The 24,115-nt window shown below is 37.0% G+C and overlaps 1 protein-coding gene across 1 annotated transcript; it reads left to right on the top strand.

Moving 5' to 3' along the window:
• On the top strand, positions 1-24,115 carry LOC135730763 (protein O-GlcNAcase). Its single transcript, XM_065248679.1, has 18 exons — positions 1-62; positions 142-321; positions 2,353-2,404; positions 8,045-8,142; positions 8,716-8,846; positions 8,947-9,118; positions 9,639-9,737; positions 10,443-10,709; positions 13,503-13,589; positions 13,855-14,264; positions 14,359-14,533; positions 16,142-16,198; positions 17,006-17,091; positions 18,186-18,290; positions 18,855-18,946; positions 19,357-19,552; positions 19,634-19,790; positions 21,801-24,115. The coding sequence occupies exons 2-18, from the start codon at positions 279-281 to the stop codon at positions 21,935-21,937; spliced, it is 2,364 nt and encodes a 787-aa protein (XP_065104751.1). The 5' UTR covers positions 1-62; positions 142-278; the 3' UTR covers positions 21,938-24,115.

The following is a 24,115-nucleotide window of genomic DNA, read 5'->3' as shown; positions in this document are numbered from 1 at the left end:
CAGACATTCATTTGAAAAACAGGAGGAGGCAGACCACAGCTAACACATACAGAAACGTTCACGTACGACAGTTTGCAAATGTTTTATCATTATAAACAACACATAACAGACATAATAAACACAGTACTTTTAAATCTCGAGGTTTTGATCAGATTAATGAGCGGCGGCTTCGGTTTACGAGCTCTGTGTGTGTTGGAGAGAAGGATGCTCGCCTGACGGATGAAAGAAGCGCGGAGAGACTGAAGCAGCATCCGCATCCCGAGCACACAATCACTGCGATGATGGAGGGGCGAGACGGATTTTTATGCGGGGTTGTTGAGGGTAAGTTCAGCAACATTTTATTTATTATATTGCTTGGGTGTGAACCAATACAATAGAAGTAATTAGGTTTATTGGTCTTAAACGTAAATTGTCGTGATTGCTTTATTTACTAAAATTATTTACTAAAAACAAATCAGCTTTGCGAAGATTGCAGTGATTCGGATTACTTAATTAGCTTTTATATTAACCCATTTTATGTTTTGGGGCTACTAGGGCAATTCATAAGCAGCCGCAGAGCATCCTGGGTAGCCTATTTATTCCATATTTATACTGGAGTGAAAGGAAGCATCTGGTCAGAAAGCATAATACACACACCCACTCCTTATTTTTCCCCAGTGCATACATGTTTGTTGGGTAACTAATTGCTGTATCTCCTCATTGTCTCATTATTGGCTCAGTGGGCTGTTTGTCCCAGCTCTCCAGTGGAAATGTCACCTGGATGCAAGTAGCCTTTTCTTACTGACCTACTTTCATTCAGAGCTGCAAACTTAGTACCAGATTTGAGCGGAACATATGAAATGTGTTTTGCGGTCATGTCACATTGATAATTATTTATGTAAACCTAGCATGCATATAATGATTTTTTTTAATGCAGCAGATAAATAATAAATAACCACAGTCTAAGTTAATGCAGCAAAATTGAACACTCAACCTAAGCATAATTTCCATTTTTTACTCTTGTCATATGCGGTCCCTTAAACGGATGTTCACCCAAAAATGAAAATTCTCTCATCATTCACTCACTCTCATGTTGTTACAAACCCGCATACATTTCTTTGTTTTGATGAACACAAAGGAAGATATTTTGAGAAATGTTTGTAACCAAACCCTTTGTGGACCCCATTCACCTCCATAGTAGGAAAAAAGAATACTATGGAAGTAAATGGGGTCCATAAACGGTTTGGTTACAAACATTTATCAAAATATTTTCTTTTGTGTTCATTAGAAGAACACAAAGAAATGTATACAGGTTTGTAACAACATGAGGGTGAGTAAATGATGACAAAATTTTTATTTTTGGGTGAACTATCCCTTTAAAACACAAAGAGTCCAGTGGAGAGTGCATTTTGCAAATTCAAAGGATGTAGTGTATGTTTTATCTAAATACAGATTAGCTTTGAGTTAGGTGAGAGTTTCTTTATTTCCTAACACCATTCCAGCACCTGTGGCTGTATTCATGGCAGTAAACAGCTAATCTATAGACAAGTTGGGGAAAGGACAATTTGGCAACGCTAGTTTACCTAAACTGCAGACTGTGGGAGGAGTAAACCCACGCTTTCACACAGAGAACATCCAGACTCCACAAAAAAAAAGACCTCCTGACCAAGCTGGGACTCAAACCAGAAACCCTTTTGCTGTGAGGCAACAGTGCTACCCACTGTGCCACCTCTATTAAATGAAATAATGGTCACGAAAGAGTTTAAAGGGACACTTGACTTTCTTTGAAAATATACTCATTTTCCAACAGATTTGTACAGTTTTGGAATCCATTCAGCCCATCTCCGGGTCTGGCGGTTGCACATTTAGCATAGCTTAGCATAATCCATTGAATCTGATTAGAAAATGCTTTCATTACACTAATGACACAACTTTTAGTTAAAATAAGCTTAAAAAACAATATGGGACAAATCCACTAAAATAGAGACACTTTTCCTTGCCATAGTAAAGTTTGGATTTTTGGTAGAAGAGTTGATTCTACTTTACAGCAACCTTACCACATAGCAGCAAGTAGGGAGTGGATTGAATGAGCTAACTCAAGTAAAATCTCCTGGGAATGTCATGTTCATATCCATCATACTTCGATAATCCAATACTGTCCCCCTGGCAGTGTGGCTTGGTAGTGCTATGCTCATAATTCAGAAGCTGCCCAAATTCATTTGGTGATTTGAGTGGGTTGGAGTGAAGAGGAGGTGAAAGAAAGTACAGAAATACTAAAGTTTTGTGACGATTATGAAACACTTGTGTACATAGAAAAACATGTTTTGGATTTATATGTGTATGAGTGATACATGTATATACTCTACATTTCAGGTTTCTATGGGAGACCCTGGTCAATGGAACAAAGGAAGGTACTTTTTCAATGGTGAGTATTTCATAACTGAGCTTGGATGACTTTGGACTTTATATACACTTGGCTTACTTACAGGAACACAAAAACCCTCATAGAAATATTGCATCGGAGTCTTACATTATGTAATATTTGCTGTTGTTTGGATCATGTTGGTGCCAATAGTGCTGGTGGTACCACCAGAGCAGTACAGTAATGCTGCCCATAGGGGCATTACAGAGCAGCTGGTGTGTAGCTGAGGTGTAATAATGTGTGGGCAGAGAAGCAAATGGCTTTTTATGACTAATGTCTAAACACATGAATCCACTGAGCCACCGTTTCACATATCTTCATACATTAGCCATTATGAAATCAGTGATCAGAAATGGGTTCATTTTCCACTATTGGTTTCTTTAAGTGGACTGGACAATCAATTGAATAGTGGAAGAGATAGAAATAAAACATGTAAAATGATAGTATTAATCAGATTAATAAGCAAGGTTTCAGTCATATGCTAGCTAGAGAATTAAATGGATGGACTATTAGAGAGATATTGTCATCATGTCTGCTGAAAAGATCACTTAAGACAAACACATATTTCTTTGCAGAACCAGACTGGCTTCCTGCTTCTTCAGCTTATGGACATGTTTGTCAGCAAAACTTAGTTGTGAAGGCTGATTGACCAAGTATTGTTGGTTTAGCTAGTTGATAAGGACTCGCTTTTTATGTGTTTATTCCCCACCGTTCTTTAGCCATGAAGCAACTCTTTCTGCTGTGGGACTGGATGGGAAATTAAAAAGTTGTAAAATGTTATTTTATTAATATGCAATACAAAAATCCAAACCATTGGATAGATTTTGCATAGGTTTCATTCTTTGACGAGCCATTACTCAGTCAAATATTAACGATATCAAGGTTATATTTTCACAAAATGTCCTTAACATTAAGTTGATTTTATGTAAATCACCAAAAATTACTTTAGCTGGGTTTTCACAGACTATACAGTAATATAATTGTCCCCCGTGTTGGCTTCTGCTTAAAGAAATGTACGTGCTGGAATCCATCTGCACAGGAAGAGAGAGGAGAGCAATGGAGCAACCACAGAGAGAGAAGGAGAAACATAGAGAGAGAGAGGCTGCTAAAAGGTTTAATAGTGCAGGAGAAAGTGATGAGAAACTTTACACGCTTCACTGAGAGCGGAGAGCTTCTGCTGATTCAGTGATGAGGGAAAAGAGGGAGGAGAAAAACAGGTGGGGTGTAAAAAATATGATAGATTTTCTCTGTACATTAAAATTTTAAATGGGTCGAAGGGAGAGATGCTCAAATTTAACGTTGTTTGTAAGCCTAACTTTATCCTTTGGGGAGGTTCTTTAAAGGTGCCGTAGAATGTATTAAAACTGTATTTATCTAGGCATAGATGAATAATAAGAGTTCTGTACATGGTAATGACATATCGTGAGCCTCAAACACGATTGTGTCCTCCTTTTTATGTAAACTTGAAAACAATTTCAACATAACACCAAATACACATTAAATCATTTACAATGTTGTTACAATGCTAAAAACAAAGTTGTGACTGCAAGGGCTATAAGCTAGTTAATGCTATATGAATAAAAGTTAATGCTATATGCTAGCGTTTAGGCTGAAGTTCTATTATTGACGTTACAGTTACGTTTTGCAGGTCCATACTGAAAAAACACAAATAAGCTTACTTGTGCTGCTAGACCAGCGGTTCTCAAACTGGGGGCCGCAAGATGGTGCCATGGGGGCCCCAGTTTTATGACATTTTACAAAATAAATTTATCATGAATTCTGTGGAATTAAACTTAAAAAAAATAAGGCTACTAACCAACAGCACTACTTTGTATCATTCAATATGTTTTGTTTAATTAAAAGTTGAGTTTTTGAACAGTTTTTTGTCATAAATTTTCTTTGGGTTTTCATTATACAGAGAAATCCTAGGGTTGTTAATGGATATGTAAACTGTATTATTTTGGCACTTAATAAAGTTATATACCTTTTATGTAGATATCAGAGAACAAGATATCAATGCATTCTTTGGCACCTTTAATATTTCAGACACCTTTGGTCTATTTAAGGAGTCTTCTTTTCTCAAGAGAAGACACATGCGCACATTAACAAGCTGACACACATTCTGTGGTGTGGCGAAGATGTTTGATTTATAGTTAGCTTAGTTCTGGACTGAAAACCTAATTTAAGATTTAAATGTAAAAAAGCTCATCCAGCTTATTTGTGAAAATGTTTTATATAAGTTGTATCTCATTCAATATTTATTTAAAGCCTCAATTTTTAAAAATGTTTGTAATAAATATCCAAAAAACACAGTATAATATATTTTATGCAGTTTTGTACCTACACTATCTGAAAAGTTCCCAAGGATTTGTAAATCTAGATAAATTCCTATTTTAAATAATAATAAAGTGAACTAATAAAGTAATATCTGCGCTTAACTACAGTAAGACAGACCATTTAATATAACTCTAATACATGTTACAATTTTATAAAATAAAGAAAACATGTAAATGTTGTGGGGCGGTTTCCTGGACAGGCAAACTGAAAACAACTTGCAGTGACATATCTTAAAATACATCAGTGCCCATAGTTTAGCCTCAAAATGCACACAAGTAATGTTTTTAGTAAGGCATTAAAACTAGTTATATTTCCTAATTAAACTGAGGCCTAGTCCTGGCTTAAGATAATCCCTGTCCGGGAAACCCACTCTGTGAATTCTTATTAAGTATCAACATTCATAGCTAAATAGAGATATCTCTAGACGGTTTCAGCAGTAACAACATAAACAAATGGCTTTAGTGGAACACACGTAACTTCCGGTAAACTCTGCATCAATAACAACAAAGTCCTTTTAGAGTAGTTTATTTCTGACAGGAAGCAAAATAAACAACAAGTAGATTACCTTAGTTCATATTTCATAGCTAACCTATAAAAACGACACTGAGATAATGTTGCTGTGTAAAATGTGTACTATAATGTATACAATATTAACTAAAAAACGCCTGCCAAACCTCATAGCAGTAATTCATGATCGCTGTCTCCCTTTGACTTTAGGAAACCAAAACATTTGTTATTATTGCCAGGTATTTCACATCAGCCACTATTCAGATCCTTAAACAAACAGAAACCGGAAGTAAAGGTCCGACCAAACGCGTAACCGCGACAACGCACGTCTGCCTCCAGTTGCCAACTCTCTATCACCATAATGTTATAATGATCTAACACAACCAGAAACAACTGTTCAGTCTGACTTGTGAAAAGTAATTCCCATTGACTTTTCTGAGGTGTGTGACGTTTGAACACCAGCAAACCACAGATGAAGGAGGCATTTTTACCTCCAGTTGCTATGAGATTAATGGAGAAGTTTCCACCACCCACGATCCAGAAGCCAACACGTGGTCTAGTTATTTCTTTAATGTCTTTGGTTGTGCTTGACATTTAAATCATTACGATGACATAAAATAATGCGATCAAACTTACAGGTAATAATTATGTATTTTATATCCTCATATTGTGAATATGCTTAGCGAATTCCATACTTCTTTGGATGGTGAAAACAACATGTCCCATCATTCCATTATCCCTCATAGCGTCATTAAAGGAAAACACCACCATTTTCAATATTTTACTATGTTCTTTCCTCAACTTAAGCAAATTAATACATTTTTTCAATGTGTACACTTCATCTTTGTACAGCGCGTTGTGAATGTGTTATCATGTAGCCTAGCCCCATTCATTCCTTGGGATTCAAACAGTGATTTAGAAGCCACCAAACACTTCCATGTTCTTCCATGTTACATAGAGTTTCAACGTGTCCCCCACGACGTCTGTGATTTTATGTACCAATTCGGACGGGATTAAAATGTTCAGTCCAGAGATGGGAGTGTCTGTTTCATGCATTTGGCTGCTGCAGAAGATCACATGCTCTGGATACGCGTGTTTGAAATGTTTGATATTTTGCAAATGTAAAATTATTACAGGACATGTAATCTATTAATTTAACTTTAACAAATCAAAAGAACTTTTACAAATCCTACTAAAGTAGCCTACATATTTTAAATAACTGACTGCTTATAATAAACCCAAAGAAATGTAGAAATAATGATTAATAACAATTTACTATCTTTATTTATTAAAGGAACAGTATGTAAGAAATGTATATCAATTAATCATAAAATGGCCCTGATATGTCACAAGACATTAAGAAATCATTTTCATTTCAAATACTTATATCACTCACAACAGTGGTCTGGCCAGGATATTGTCATTTAAAAAGTGGAGTTGCAGCCCTCAACTGATGTTTATGTTGTCATGTTGTGTATTGGCCACCAGCTGTGTGATTGCAGTACCAGTTTTGGCCACAATCCTACATACTGTTCCTTTAACATTACCATTCCGGAGTTAAACAAAATAAGGTTACCTTATACTAATATTACAGTGGCCAGTCTTAACAGGGTTTAATATTCAGCTCATCTTGATTTAATTATTTTATTTTGCAGAATTGTAAAAAACATCCATATCTGAATGAATGGGACTCAGGAAATACAATATAAGCGCGTTAGTAGGACCTTACGGCAGATTACGTTGGCCAAAACACGACAAGATCCGCATTTTCAAAAGATATTGCGGGCAAACTCAGACATTTGCATCCGGACAGGATTAAATTTCTCAGAGGACCTCTGAGTTCGGCAAAAACAGTAGGTAAATTGCTCTGGAATTCTTACAGAGGTCGTCAGAGAAAAACACAGACATGGCCAATTCAGACGAGATTAAAAACACAGAGGACCTCTGAGAAGCACAATTTTCTCAGAGGTCCCCCTGTAAAACTAATCCCGTCCGAATAGGGCTTTTGTTGAGGTAAGAACAATATTGAAAAATGGTGGTGTTTTCCTTTAAGCTTTGACTTTTTTATTGTTCTTAACTTGCGACCTATTATGATGAAATCCTACATATTTTGCCTTTGAGTTTCCGTTATGCCCCAAAATGCCAACAATACCAAATTCCAACAGTTGTTGGTTTCTTTGTAACCCTATTGATCAACCCTATTAGTATCTGTTGGAGCAAAAGTTGTAAAAAGTTGAAAATGTGAACATTCTAAGCTAAATATTTAACTAAACTATAATTCTTATATACTAAATACAGCAGCTAACTTTTAAATGGTAAAAAATGTTAGCTTACAGCACAAACCAGACATTATACGTACACGACAATAAATCGTATTCTTAAATTTGGCATTGACAGAAGATTACATTTGATTTAGTCATAAACTTTTGTGTTTAAAAAGAAGTGATTGAAAGGATTATACATATCTAGAAAAAGAAACAATTTTCAACATGAAAAAACAAGTCTTATTTATAGATGTATACATCTTTCAGATCTGTTTTTCTCTGCAGAGTAATCGATCGTCTGCTGTTAAAGCCAGACTAATTCTCTGCAGGAAACATGACCCCCTATATTATTAATGGTGCATGATAGTTCAAGGATCAATGGGTACCTCTGCTTCCTGAACTTGTTCTGTCTTGCTCACTCACTCTCTCTCTTCAGATGTGCTGGATATTTTCAGAAGATAATGGAATGTCCATTCTGGATTGTGAAATCATATCACTGCTTATTTTTCTCTTGTTCTCTTCCTGCTTCCCTCAGGATGCAGAGATGGGATTTAAACACATACTTGTACGGACCAAAAGATGATCTGAAGCACAGGTTACTGTGGAGAGAGGTTTATTCTGCAGAGGAAGAGGGTATGATGTAGTATGAGGGAAAAACAGATATTTATGATGATATACCAATATTTAATTTAAATGAAAACCATAGCAGTATATGCAAAAGCTATAGAGCCTATTACTTGCCATTACTGGTGCCATGCTGTACCATTTGATTTATTTTACTAATGTTTTAGCTTAATATAATAGCTTAAATGATTATAACTTGGTCAAATCTGATCACTTATAAGCTTAAAGGCGAGGTGCACGATCTCTGAAAGCCAATGTTGACATTTGAAATCACCTAAACAAACACGCCCCTACCCCAATTGAATCTGGACCTACATTTGAGAGATCCGCCCAACACATACGCAACCCAGGCAATGATGTTGGTTAGTAGACACGCCCCTTACTGCTGATTGGCTACAAGTGCGTTTTGGTACTCAGCCTCAGAGTCTCTTTTCCAAAGCGTTTTTCAAAAATCGTGCACCCCGCCTTTAACCAATAATGCTTTTTTTAGATAAAGAATCAAATTACAAAATGTTATTAATTTGTCTCTACATTTAATTATATAATAAAAAGTCATTTTACTGTTTTACTCTTTCTCTTCAGCTCAGTTAAAAACTCTGATTGGTGAAGCAGAGTCGAGGGGTCTGAGATTCGTCTATGCTCTCTCTCCGGGTCAGGACATTGTTTTCTCCAGTTCTTGTGACCTCACACTGCTTAAACGCAAACTCAGACAGGTTAAGAAAAGTATCTTATTTTATTTATTAGCTCTATCACAGCCTGGACTATTTTGACTCCACAAAGTTTATGAACCTGTCACAACTTTCTCACCACTAGGTGACAGACCTGGGCTGTCATGCCTTTGCCCTGCTGTTTGATGATATTGATCACTCCATGTGCCAGGCTGATACAGAGGCCTTTTCCTCATTCGCTCACGCCCAGGTCACTGTGGCCAATGAGATCTTCCGTTTCCTGGGGGAACCGCCTGTCTTCCTGTTCTGTCCCACTGGTAGGCTGGTACTACAACAAAGGCCCTGTCCCAAATGGCACACTCCGGACTTGTGAACTTTCTCAGAGTCCACAGTTTGATGACATCATGTAGTACAGACCTTAGGGACCCTTGACCCTTGTCCATGAGGGTGCACTGTCTCTCTCTGTCTCTATATAAAATTTGAGAGAAAGACTGCAGCTTTACTGTGAGTGGGCGTGGTTTCAGATTAGACACGCCCCCACCGTTTGAGAGCAAAGAATGCTGCCTACTTTTCCAAGATTTTGATTGCTATTAAAATATTTTATTAACGTGGCATTTTTTCTATCATTCAAATTTGGTTGGGTGGTTAATAACACATTTAATATCTGACTTTACAGGGACTTTAAATAGTTTGTGTTTTTAAACAGTGTTTGATGCCGTGTTACTATGTCGAGATCCTTTATTCATACATATAATTCAAAACAATGCTTTTCCTTACATATTTCTCTGCTTCTTTCCCCATATGACAATGTTGCGACCTTTGTTTTTTTCTATTTAGAGTACTGTAATTCTCTGTGCACTCCCAGTGTGTCTAAGTCACCATACTTGTTGACAATTGGCGAAGACCTACTTCCTGGCATCTCCATTATCTGGACCGGTGAGAGAAAGTCTTTTACAATAAGTGTTAGTTTATTTAGAACACTATGCTATCAGTGCGCAAGATTGTGGGTTTGATCAAGGGAACACACACACAAACGTGTGTGATAAAATGTATACATTGTAATGCACTTTAAAGGTGACATAGAATGATTGAACAGAGTATTTATCCTTGTTCTGTGATGTGACATGTAGATAAAAAAAGTTTTGTTTGGGTCTGTTATGCCTTAGAAGCTTCCTAAAAACCTCTCTCAGATAGCTCTATTAGGGTGGGGGATTTTAAACAAGTGGCTTTGCACCTATTTGGCTCCCCCTACTGCCTTAACTTGCAATCTCATTACTGATTGGCTGACTTTGCTGCCACTCACAAAATGTAGCCAATTATTTTAAAGTGAAGGGGCAGTGAGATGCCTGTGATGTCATAAGCATCAGTTTTTCAGATTGGGCCGTTTTCTGGCTGACATTTCTTAAAGAGGAATTTCTATGAGACTGAGATGTTTAGCATGTTTAGCCCTTTTTGTATGTTCGTGAATGCGGGTAGACTACCATTATTCAACAAAGACAAGGTAAACATGGTTTTTCATTCTCTGTCCCCTTTAAGTAGTATTGGATAAAAGTGTCTGCCAAATGCATACATTTAATACAAGTGACACAATCTGAAAAAAATCTGAGCATTTGATCATGTGCTTGGCTATCACTCCTTTAGGAAAGAAGGTGATATCCCGAGAGTTGAGTGCTGATTCACTAGCAGAGGTCGAGTCTGTGCTTCGGCGGCCACCTCTTGTTTGGGACAACCTCCATGCCAATGATTATGATTCCCGACGTGTCTTCCTGGGGCCCTTTAAAGGTCGGCCCCCTGGACTCAGGGCCCATCTGAGGGGTCTGCTGCTAAATCCAAACTGCGAGTTTGAAGCCAACTTTATCCCTCTGCACACCCTGGGCAGCTGGCATCAAGAAGGGAAGGAGGAGAAAGGTGAGAGTAGAGGAGTATTCTACTAGCAAAATGGCTGAGAAAAGATGGCTAATGACTAGCTACAACCACAAATCAGAAAAAGTTGGGACACTGTAGAAATTATGAGTAAAAAATTAATGGAATAATTTACAAATCTCATAAACTTATATTTTATTTACAATAGAATATAGATAACATATCAAATGTAGAAAGTGAGACATTTTGAAATATCATGCCATGGTATTGGCTCATTTTGGATTTCATGAGAGCTACACATTCCAAAAAAAGTTGGGACATGTAGCAATAAGAGGCCGGAAAAGTTAAATGTACAAGGAACAGCTGGAGGAGGATCAGTGTTTAGGAATAGGAATGTTGTCCCATTCTTGTTTAATACAGACTTCTAGTTGCTAAACTGTCTTAGGTCTTCTTTCTCGCATCTTCCTCTTAATGATGCACTGAATGTTTTCTGTGGATGAAAGATCTGGACTGCAGGCTGGCCATACTCAGATCCTTCTTCTACGCAGTCTTGACATTGTAATTGAGTATGCAGTATGTGGTCTGGCATTGTCATGTTGGTAAATGCAAGGTGTTCCCTGAAAGAGACTACGTCTGAATGGGAGCATATGTATCTAGAACTTGGATAAACCTTTCAGCATTGATGGTGCCTTTCCAGATGTGTAAGTTGCCCATGTCACACGCACTCATGCAACCCCTAACCATCAGAGATGCAGGTTTCTGAAATGAGCGCTAATAACAACTTGGGATGTCCTTGTTCTCTTTAGTCCGGATGAAATAGCGTCCCAGTTTTCCAAAAAGAACTTCAAATGTTGATTCTTCTGACCACAGAACAGTTTTCCACTTTGCCAAAGTCCATTTTAAATGAGCCTTGGCCCAGAGAAAACGCCTGCCCTTCTGGATCATGTTTAGATATGGCTTCTTGTTTGACCTATAGGGCCCTATTTTAACAATCTGAAACGCAAGTGCGAAGCGCAACGCGCAAGTGAGTTTGTGGGCGGATCTTGGGCGCTGTTGCTATTTTCCCGGCGTGAGAAATAACTCTTGCGCCGGGCGCAAATCAATAAGGGGTTGGTCTGAAGTAGGTTCATTATTCATAGGTGTGGTTTGGGCGTAACGTCAAATAAACCAATCAGAACGCTAGCCAACATTCCCTTTAAACGCAAGGGCGCAAGTTCCATGGCGGGTTGCTATTATTATGACGGATTTACCAGGCGCACGCCAGGAGCGGTTCACAGCCGAGGAGACCGACGTCCTTGTACGGGGGAATCCCACGCTTGCCAGCATAAATCGGGCACGCCGTGTAACGGGAGGTGGATCTGCCCCAGGACTTGACGCCAGCAGAGGACATCGCTGCGTCCACCCTCACCGCTGAAAGGGTTTGGGGGCTTTGAAATCGGACCCAAGAAACGCAAGCAAGGTCCAACCCCAAAGTACACTTACAAATCAAGTTCATATACATTAAGGTTTCTTATGAAAACATTTTAATTATTATTTACATAAAATAAACGTAATACAGCCACACAACAAAGTTATGAAAATATTTTAATCGTTATTTGCATGAGAATAAATAAAAACTATCACCACAATGCTCACCACTATGATTCCCCTTATCTCGTGTATTAATATTTTTAAGTGTAACAATTTATGATTTGCAAAAATAACTGTTGCATCTGTGTAGATTAGATAAGCAAAGTGTATGCGCGTTGTGCACCCTATACATTATGGTCAAGCATGCGCCCTTAAAATAGCATAATGAATAACGCGCAACGCGCCACTGACTTTAAACTTTTTTTTTCTGGTCAGTGGCGCAATTGTTTTTTGAAACTGCAAAATAGCATCAGGGATGGTTTGCGCCGGAACACGCCTCTTTTTTTGCGCTGAACCACCCAGGGAGCGCAAGTTCATTCCCTAGTTTGCCGACGTGCTTCTGTGACGGGAAAAACCCGCTGTGCGCCGGGGCAAAATACGAACGATACATGCGTCACTGACAAAGTCAATTGCGCTGGGTGCAAGATAGAGCCCATAGAGTTTTAGCTGGCAACGGCGAATGACACGGTGGATTGTGTTCACCAACAATGTTTTCTGGAAGTATTCCAGAGCCCATGTTATGATTTCCATTACAGTAGCATTCCTGTATGTGATGCAGTGCCGTCTAAGGGCCCGGAGATCACGGGCATCAAGTATGGTTTTCCGGCCTTGACCCTTACGCACAGAGATTGTTCCAGATTCTCTGAATCTTTGGATGATATTATGCACTGTAGATGATGATAACTTCAATCTCTTTGCAATTTTTCTCTGAGAAACTCAGAAAACTATTTTTCACTGCAGCATTGGGGGAATTGGTGATTCTCTGCCCATCTTGACTTCTGAGAGACACTGCCACTCTGAGAGGCTTTTTTCTACCCAATCATGTTGCCAATTGACTTAATAAGTTGCAAATTAGTCCTTAAGCTGTTCCTTATATGTACATTTAAATTTTCTGGCCTCTTATTGCTACCTGTCCCAACTTTTTTTGGAATGTGTAGCTCTCATGAAATCCAAAATGAGCCAATATTTGGCATGACATTTCAAAATGTCTCACTTTTAACATTTGATATGTTATTTATATTCTATTGTAAATTTATAAGATTAGTAAATTATTCCATTAATTTTTTACTCACAATTTCTACAGTGTCCCAACTTTTTCTGATTTGGGGTTGTAGTATGAGAACCCATTAAAACAAGTTAAAAATGTTTCAGCACTTAATATAAATTTAAAATGTTTTGCTCATTGCTGACGCAGTGCGATCTCTGTAGGTGATGAAGAGGGCTACAGTGTAGAGAGAGCGCTATCAGTCGCCTTGCAAGACTGGATGAAGGAACTCAGCCTTCCCCTACACCCTGGTACAATATCCACCAAACCACTAATACTTACTACATCAATGATTACATAAATGTGTTATTTTTGCAGCACTAGTTTATTTGGAAGAACTAGTCATGGTAAAAGGTGAAGGTGAAGTTAGAAGTTCACATGAACTGATTTTAAAAAAATCTGAACTCTTGGAAAATTACACAAATCACTAAAAGTTTTAGAGAGTTTAAAGTTAATCGACATGAATGCTTTGTTGAGTCTAATATCTGCATACTTGTTTATAAAATCTTCATTTAGGACGGCAGGTGAGGCCAACAGACCTGAAGCCATCATTGTCCTCTTTAAAATCGAAGTCCTCCGATAGCTCAGACAATCAACACGAAGCCCAGCCCAAAACGTCCATAACCTCTTCCCAAAGCTCAGGTGCACTTGCTAGCGATGATATCCCAGCAGATCCTGTTGTAGAGCAGGATCTGAAAGCTAGGGAGAACCAGGTCTCCAGCCATGAAAAAAACTCTAAAAGGGGTATGTGCTCTGGAAGGGCTCCACTGAGCGAGGCTCAAATCAGGTTACTGGTAGGCCTGTATTATCTGCCACATGAACACGGTCCACCTGCTCAGAGTCTTCTGCAGGACCTCACGTGGCTAAAAACCAACTGTCACCGTGTCAGCGTCAATGACAATGGCAAGAAGACCCCACCTCAGAAGGTGATTAATGCTGGTCAGCATCTGAATACATTTATAAACTGTGTGTATTATTCTGTGTTATGTCTATACTTTTGTATCTTTCTCTCTCTGTCAGGCAGAGGAATGGCGAGGCCGTGCGGGCCGGTTCTTGGCTGCGTGTGATGATGTGGCTTTACTGCACAGTGCCATGGTGAACAGCATCAATAGGGCTGTACTGTATGACCTTTACCCTTACATCTGGGATCTGAGAAACACCCTGCTGGTGGCCAAGGCTTTCGTATGTTGGTTAGGTGAGAAAGAGGGACTGTTACTCACTGGGATGGGTTAAATGCAGAGGTCACATTTCGAGTTTGGGTTATATTCATTGACAAACATGTCACACTTCCATTTCTGTACCTAAATGGTACATATTAGGACTTTTTTTAACTGTGACCATTTGTTTTGACAGTGTATGGATGAGTTAACAAAGAAAACCTCATCATCTTATGTGGATCGGTTACAGTATGATATGAAAAGAACATTATTGGTAGATCAGTGAGAAGAGTTAAAACAAATCATGCATTGATTTTCCATCCATCACCAACAAACCAATAAAGTTTTCTCTCTAGTTAAACATGATAAGCTAAATTACGATCAACATTTTTGTTAACCCATCAAATTTTAGGGTTAGTGATAGATGTATGATTGCTTGATTAGTAAGGTTGTTTTTGAACCGGCAATTGATGTTTATCTGGCAACATGTTCTACTTAACCCCTACAGTCTGTTGTTGGGGATGTTTTCATCCACTAGGTCTTAATACTTTATCTGCGTTTCAGCATTTGGAATGATTTTTGGCGACAAATCTTATATTTACACATATTTTAAGAAAATGCTTAAAACATTTTTTTTAAACTCAACAATACACTGTGGGCAAAGTTACTACCCTTTTGTGTTGTTCGTGGATGAAAACATCCACTAAATTAAACTGCTGTAAAAATGTATTAGATGAATATTTTTTTAACTTTTTTTGCATAAATCTGTTAATCACCCTTAGTGCTGATCAAAATGATTTTAACTCTTTAATTGCCAAGTTCATAAGTGATGTCACTGATTTTGGGGAAAAAACACACAAAATGACTGATTTTCAATATAAAAATGGATGGTTGGACTTTTTTTTTTACATTTTTCACAGTCTTGGGTATGTCAGTAAAAACATTGGTTTTGATGCATTTTTTTTTTTTTTAAATTTGTGCAGCATCAGATTTCATTTTTTTCTCCCTCATTTATTGTTTGTGGATGTTTTTGTCCCATTGACTTCCATTATAACCACATTTTTGGTTGCAGATCCATGACACCTTATTATCATGCATTCTTGATTGTTGGTGGTAAAATGTTTAATTTTTACTGTTGATCACCATTTGGCACCATTAACCCTTTATTAGGCCCGTGCAAAAACAGAGCTTAATTTCTGGCTTGTACATTGAGTTATATGGAGTACAACTCCATAACAAAAGCATATTATTGTGTGTGTGTGTAATTTCAAGCCAGAAATTAAGCACTGTTTTTGCACAGGTCTGTGAAAAAGGTAAAAAATCCAGTCCACAATCACTTTTAAAATTGAAAATCAGTCGTTTTGTGTTTTTTCCCCCAAAATCAGTGACATCACTTATGAACTTCGCAATTAAAGAGTTAAAATCATTGAGTTTTGGTAGATTGATCAGTACTGAGGTTTGCAAAAAATATGAAAAAAAATCTGATACATTTTTACAGCCATTTAATTTAGTGGATGTTTTTATCCACGAAATGGTAGTAAATTTAAACAATGCACAAGGGTTAAATTATAATTTTTGATGTATAATAATCTATACCTTTCTATCTATAATAATCGATTTACTCTCATCCATCTCTATTTTCACAGAGGGTCGTATGATGAGTGAAAGTTCTCCACTTGGCTCTTGGAAGAACTGCTTTCACTGTGAGTAAAGCTCACATTCATCTATACATGTAAAGTGCTTGTGATCTCTGCATATCCTTATAAAACTATATTGGTAACACTTTACAAAGGTTACATCAGTACATGTCTTCACTGACATAAAATATTAAAATGTTAAAATATTAGTGCTAATACCCTTGTTCACGATAGTACACTGTGCATTAACTAATGTTAACAGTTACAACTTACTAAATGCTAAAATAAGCACTAATAAATAACGTTGAAAGCTATTGCATTAAAGGGATAGTTCACCTAAAAATGAAAAATATGTCATAATTTTCTCATCCTCATGTTGTTTTAAACCTATATGAATTGAACACAAAAGAAAATATTTGGATGAATGATGGTGAGGACACAACTTAATGTGGCCATTGACTTCTATAGTAGGAATAACAAATACGATGGAATTCAGTGGGTCCCGTCAACTATGTGCTTATCATCATTTATCAAAATATCTTCATTATCATTTATCACAATACTTCCATAATATTTGTTTTCCTACTATGCAAGTCAGTGGCTACAATCAGCTGTGTGCTTACCATCATTTATCAAAATATTTGCTTTTGTGTTCATCAAAATAAAAAAACTCATACAGGGTTAGAACAACACAAGGGTGAGTAAATGTTGACAGAATTGTCATTCTTGGGTGAACTATCCCTTTAACTAGTGCTTATGAATGCAACTTTATTGTATTATGAGACTACTATATTGTGGTTAACAACTACTATAAGATTTGTAGACTTACTTCTCATTATGAGTATACTGATTCCTGCTGCAAATGGTTCACAGGGTGCGGAGCTTCCCCGGGGGCGGAGCTACTTGGTGTGGAGGCAGAACCGTGGGTGTTTAAAGGAGGACTTTCTGGAGAAGTGCAGGTGCACTATATTTTAAGAAATTATTTTATGATTATCTGCTTAACATTTCAGTGTTTGTTGTATATGCGACTCTGGACCACAAAACCAGTCATAAGGGTAAATTTTTTGAAATATACATTATCTGAAAGCTGAATATAGATATGCTTTCCGTTGATATATGGTTAGGATATAGACAGTTTCATGCGTTGTCACGGTTATGCGCCTGAACCGAAGTGAACTTGCATTCTGTATTAAGTTATCGGTCTTGCTAGTGGCTAAACTGATCTCTAAAACAAATACCTTGTCGAAATAAAATGTTTTGGTTTGCTTAAGATGAGAGGAAATGACGAGCATGGAACAACTGTGTGGAGAGGTATGACAGCCAGGCAAGAATTTAAGGACCTGTAGCTCACTTGTGTACATTCATATTACATGTATTGTTAGCTGCATGTAATAGTTGATACATGTTGGATAGGATACAGTGGATTCATAAAGTCTACACACCCCCATGTCAGAATCTGTTCCACTTTATTGTGAAATTGCAACCAATTTATTAATTTATTAGGAATACTTTCGGGGGAATACAATTTTAACAGGGGTGTGGAGACTTTTTAAATCCACTGTATATGTACAAAGGTAATTACTTGTCATTTAATTCCCGTGTTATCAGAAATAAACTACTGTAAAAGGACTCTGTTGTTATTGATTCAATGTGGAAGTCTACCGGAAGCAGTGTTTAGTCCACAAAAGCCATTTGTTTCTGTTGTTGCAGCTGAAACCTAGGATAGGACAACATTACTATTGAAAAAAGTTGTTCAAATGAAGTGAAAAATATTTATATATATATATATATATATATATATATATATATATATATATATATATATATATATATATATATTTACAGTAGGATCTTTAAATAATATCCTAATGATTTTTGGCATATAAAATGTATAATTTTTACCCATACAATGTATTGTTGGCTACAAATATACCCATGCCACTTATGAGTGGTTTTGTGGTCCCAGGTCACATAGTTTAATTAAACTGATGATAAATAAAGAGTCATGCTATAATTTTTTGTTGTATTTTTGTCTGTGCTTAATGTGAATCAGATGCTTCTACCTGTGGGGACCAGCAGTGAGTTATTTAGTCATCCTCCCCCTCTTTTTCCTACCTGTCGACTTTATAACATACGGCCTTTCCAGCAGAAAGACAAGGTGACACAGGCACACTTAACCCACAGCTTATTAAACACTTAAAGGGCCCATATTATGCAAAATCCACTTTTACAAGGTGTTTGGACATCAATGTGTGTTGGCAGTGTGTGAATACAACCACACTACAATGAAAGAAATCCATCCACTACTCTTTTTTTTTAACACCATTACACCAGAGCAGTCTCATTAAACGTGCTGCTTTGATCCTCTTGTTAATGTGATGTCACAGTAACAAAGCTCCGCCCACAGCCACTGACTGACTGGTTACCCCAGTTTCACCCAAAAGCTTTTCTAAATGTGTGTGTTAGCCCATGTTGCATTAATGCGGCTAAAGATAGGAATCAGATCTAGCTGTAGCTCATTTGCATTTAAAGGTACACACATAAAACAGCACTTTATTGCTTCCGCCCAAACAGGGGCATTTTTTACAAATGGTCTACGGGGTATTTTGAGCAGAATCTTCACAAATTCTAGGCACACCTGAGACTTATATTACATCTTGTAAAAATGGGCATAATATTGGTCCTTTAAGACATTAAAAGTTGTGTTTTTGCACACCTGTAGATGGAGCTCTACCGAATGGTGCATCAGTTGTACCAGAGGGGAAGAGGGAGCCAGGACGCAACCATCTCTCATCCAGACTTTATTGGGGACAGGCAAGCAATGTCCTTGCGCAAGCAGATTACAGCTAAGATTGTCACAAAGGCGAAATTTCAATTTCAGTTTTGAGACCACAGCAAAATAGCCATTAAACACATATCTTTATTTAATGTCAAACCAGGACAAATCTCACAACCAGTGAGATTCAACTTATCAACATGACGCCAAATTTAAACTTACCACACTGATCTCTTTGTTGCTATGGATATGCGATGTACTGATCACCAAATAAGCTTAAAATAGTATTTTTCCTCAAACCAACATAATGTTTTGCTTCAGAAGACATTTATTAACCCACTCTAACTTAACAAGACACGATATCCTCTTTGTGATGCATGAAATATATAAATCTCTTTTTATGGCTCTCAGAACCCAGTAATGGACAGGTAAAGTGTTTGTGTTTCAGGTGCCTGGGTGCGTCTCTGGCCTTGTGCCCAGAATATAGCTTAGTGTTGGAGGATGAACTGGGTGTTTGTGGGTGTGCCGTTGGCATTCTGGATGTGCGATCCTTTGCCAAACGATGCCAGGCTTCCTGGCTGCCTGCTATGAGGGACAAATATCCTTCACGCGCCCATGGAGCCAATGGACATGCAGCAACAAAGGTCAGAGTTGTAGATAAACATACTGTAACTGATGCATTAGTATTTCTTACTTAACATTGTAAACATCATCTGTACCACAAGGAGGCGCTGCTATATTTCCACGAAGAACAGGACTACCCAGACTCCCTGCTGTATCATTTCCCATCTCAGCTCAGACTCGAGGCGGTTCCTGAACTGGTGGACTGCAGCGTCAGTCGTAGCCTCCTTACAGCACTGCTGACGGCACTCAAAGCTAACGGTGAGACAGTGGGAACGAGTGAGTGTATGTCTTGATATCCGCTTATGACGTAAGGAATACTGTTTTTGAGGCCAAGCCTCCACTCATTTTAATAGAGGATATTATTTAAACAGCCGATTATGAGCACTATTTATTCATATTACAAGATTTTATAAACTCACAGTGTACAATACAGTAACCAAGCTCATGGAATCACAGACAGCAATATATTAATAATTCCTAAAATATCCATGTCATCCGGATTTTGTTATGAAGATAAAAGTTTTTGGTAATTTTGCATTATGATACGTGATTATGATATACAGTGTTGGGGGTAATGCATTACAAGTAGCGTGCATTATGTAATAATATTACTTTTCTGAAGTGACTAGTAAAGTAACGCATTACTTTATAAATGTACACATTAATATTTGAAGAGTTTGGTTCCAAAATGCAATAAACGCCATTTTTGAAAAAAACAATTAGTTACTGCCAAAATCAGTATTATATCAGGTCAGTATTTAAAAGTAAATTCTTAATTTTACGCAAAATCCAATATCCGCCGTGTTATTCTGTCATCTTTTCTCCCTTTTTTCTCAAAGCGCAATAAACGCCACTGCTCCTTTTCTACAGAACGCAATAAATCCGTTCCACACATTACAGGGCACCATTCCACGCAATGTTAACAAACAATGGTGGCGCGTTGAGTACACAAAGTCCCAGTTTTCCTCATCTACTTTGTACTTCGTGATCAACAAACAAACAAAAACGAAATAATACTTTAATAGCATTGATAAACCTGTGATGGCTTTCTGTGACGGGAAAGAAACGTAAGCCATCAACATCTACTAATTTATGCGAGAGGCACTCGGGAGATGATCGCTTGTTTGCCCGGGCCGACAGCATCAAGTTTCTGTCATGATAACACATTGACCCCAGGGGATCTTATGAAAAACTTTCCATAATTTTACTCAAACTCAACGAGAATCACAGCTGATCGCTGTGAAAAATGTTAAGCGACGACGTCAAGTATAACCGCGCAGCAATGACAGTGTTCCTAATATGACAAAGTAAGTGTTTTGATTAATGCCATTAATGTTTATTTTTTAATCATTAACTGTTCAACTAAATGAATATAAAATGGCAAAGATGAATGCACATTTATACATTGATTGAATAGATTCATAGAATTTTGAAAAAAAAAAACGTCATGGATTTATTGCATTTTGTGGAAAAAATTATTAATTTTTATAATAAATCTTTGAAAATCAAGTTATGGATTTGAATTTTTTATGTTTTTATAACCTAAAGATGCTATGTGAAAGTTTGTAACAGAAAATAGTGGTTTTCATCTTGTCACTTTCTTGGTATAGAAAACATGTTTTTACCGAAATTTGTCAAAATGGATTTATTGCGTTTTGGAACCAAACTCTTCATTTGTTACTTTTTTTTTAAAGTAATGCGAGTTATTTTCAGTTTAATTAATTCAATAAAAAATAATGTACTGAATTTAACTGAATGAAGTCACATAGACTTGCGCATTCTATGTGTGCGTGCCTAAGCGGGAACAGTCAGAGCCTTTTTGCTATAGAAATACAGAATTTCTAAATGCAGAACTTCTCTGTCATAATACCCTAAAACACCTGTGTGGCCTGAAAGAGATAAAGCCTTAGCCAAGTTAGAAAAAGTAATGCAAAAGTAACTAAGTAACACAATTAATTACTTTATTGGGGGGTAACTTAATATTGTAATGCATTACTTTTAAAAGTAACTTTCTCCAATACTGATGGTATTTGACATTACGATAAGTGTATATTTGCCCAAATCTTTTGTTATTTCCCTATGGCATTCGAGATCGGTTGGACCCAGAAGCAGTGTATGACGTCAGACTTACAAGCAAATTGGTGGAATGATGTTTTATGTCACCTTCCTTACTTTTGCCTTTTTTTATAACTTGAATCTGTCTTTCTTGTTTCCCGCTTCCACATTTAATACTGATTAATCCTTATGCATTTCATCTATCTTCCTCAGGTTCACAGGGTGTATTTTGCGAGGTCCAGCCTACGGATGTTTTGCGAATGGAATTTTTGACAAAACTTGGATTTTTGGAGATCCTTCGTGGAGAAGCACGGCCTAGAGAAGGTGTAGTTTTGGGGAGGCTGTTGTAAACGTTAACCCAAAACAAACACAATACAACAAATGTGTCTGGGGCAACACTCTTAAAAATAATGGTTTGGTAAAGATAAAATCATCTTTTGTTGGGCTCTATGGTTCCATAAAGAATCTTTCTGTTGCATTAAAGGTTCTTGTTGTGGAAAAGGTTCTCCACACAGAAAGAGGAAACCTTTGGCTGAAAGGTTCAATTGGGAACCATAAAGGTTCTTCTTTTGCATCCATGTAAAAAAGAAACCTTTATAGCACCTTTATTTATAAGAGCGTGGAGCTAGGGTTCGGTATCTGATTAGAAAAAAGTTCAATGCCAATGACGAGTATTTCCAGCTTTCTGCAATACAGCTATGATCCACCAGGTGGTGCCCGTCTGCAACTTATAAAATCCAGAAGTATCGCTCTAGGGCAAATAGCTGTATGTCCATGTCATTTTTTGAGGATCGCTCTGAATCTGATCTCTATCAAAAGTCCTTCACGAAAATGGAATTATCTCAGCTTTTGGCTAAAATGTTTGTTTTTAAGAAACCTGCCGATATTTGAGAGGTGATAAGAAGAGAATTTTTTTTTTTTTTGGAAACAGAGGGTCTGTTCTTTTATTTGATATATTGTATGTTTATGTATTTTAAGAAGAATATTTTCTGAAAGGCATTAAACTTTTGAGAAAATCAAGAAAATGGCTGGCTGGCAACTTAAAAAAAAAAAAAAGCTGACGGGGAAAGAGTTAAAGGGATAGTTCACCCAAAAATGAAAATTACCACATGATTTACTCACCCTCAAGCCATCCGAGATACTTATGTTCCTCATCTTTGAGACGTATACATTTTATAGTTATTTGAGAAAATGTTAGAAGCTTGTTTTTTTCATTTGTAAAGTTTTAAATATGGATATTTACTAACAAAATTGCATCGATTACCATCAAAGGCCTTTATTTATACCCCTCCAGCTGTGTGAATTACTTTTGTAAAGGATGAATGCACATTTTTTCGGCATGCAGGACCACTTTTTCTACCTTTATAAAGTTTGAAAGAGCAAGGACATTTTCTAAAATAACTGCAAATGTGATCGTCTGAAAGATGATGGACATGTATCTTGGATGACTAGAGGGTGATTAAATCATTGACTATTTTTCATTTTTGGGTGAACTATAACTTTAAGTCCAAAAACAGGCATGAATTTTAATAGAAGCAATGCCATTTGTCTCTATTAACTCATTTATACCCATGAGTCTTAAATATTTTGATGAACTTATCTGTCCTTTTTCCAAGGCTGGGTTGATTTTTTAGTAAGCCATGTTTATGATTATTACAACAATTTGGCATAAGACCAAGCGTGAATAAAATATGGTGTTGCCTGTTGTGAACGGGTTTCATGTTATAATAAAACACAGTGGGACGTAATAAGAACTAGATCACTTGTTTACAGCTTTATCCTTACTAATCATTTCAAACAAATCTAACTCCTCCTATTGCTTTTTGCTTCATCTTGAGCTCCTGTTGGTTCGCATAAATCTTTGGCCTTTTTGGGGATAATGATGTTTTTATAATGACAGTGTCTATATTGTAATTGTATATGGATATAGGAGCTAAAAGCACAACATTTCTCTTTTGTATTCAGCACACGCACACAATCTTTTCTCCAGCCAGTCATGGACAGGCTCAGGACACTTAAAAAAGGCTTTTACAGACACATGAAAATGTACTCGTCTTAAAGGGTTTTTCTATAGCTTTTACTCTTTCACATGCACGCACTTACTCACAGCTCTTTTAAGAGGCAGTATTTTAGTCCTTTCTTCATGCTTTAATAACACATGCACTAACTGTATGCACGTCTGTACACTCTTTCAATTATATGCCTTTCAATCTTTAAACGCCATGGCAATCAAACAAGCATAATACAAGAAATCTTTTCTCATTGTTATTTAGATATTGTTTAACAGAGTTTCTGATTTTGTAAATTTATGGTAAATAATACTTTTGCATGTTAACTTATTTTCAGCCATACATTTTGTTTAAAACTATTTCTATGTTTTTTGCGAGTTTAAATATTGGAATTGTAATATGTACACTGAAAGGCCTCAGCCTAGGTAGTGATGTAATGTACAACTTGGTTACAGTGCAGTTTTGTAATAATGAAATGAAACATGTTTACAGCATCATTAAAATCTTTTCTTTCTCGCA

This window comes from Paramisgurnus dabryanus, chromosome 2, assembly GCF_030506205.2.
Source record: "Paramisgurnus dabryanus chromosome 2, PD_genome_1.1, whole genome shotgun sequence".
Classification (NCBI taxonomy): domain Eukaryota; kingdom Metazoa; phylum Chordata; class Actinopteri; order Cypriniformes; family Cobitidae; genus Paramisgurnus; species Paramisgurnus dabryanus.
Note: the sequence above shows the minus strand (reverse complement) of the source record. Positions and strands in the feature narration are given on the sequence as shown.

Bases quoted from the DNA above. Each gene is read 5' to 3' on its own strand.
- LOC135730763 (XM_065248679.1), top strand. From the start codon at position 279: ATGATGGAGGGGCGAGACGGATTTTTATGCGGGGTTGTTGAGG. The intron at 9,119-9,638 runs GTAGGCTGGTAC...TTTTCTATTTAG, and splicing joins CTTCCTGTTCTGTCCCACTG to AGTACTGTAATTCTCTGTGC. The intron at 14,265-14,358 runs GTGATTAATGCT...TCTCTCTGTCAG, and splicing joins AGAAGACCCCACCTCAGAAG to GCAGAGGAATGGCGAGGCCG.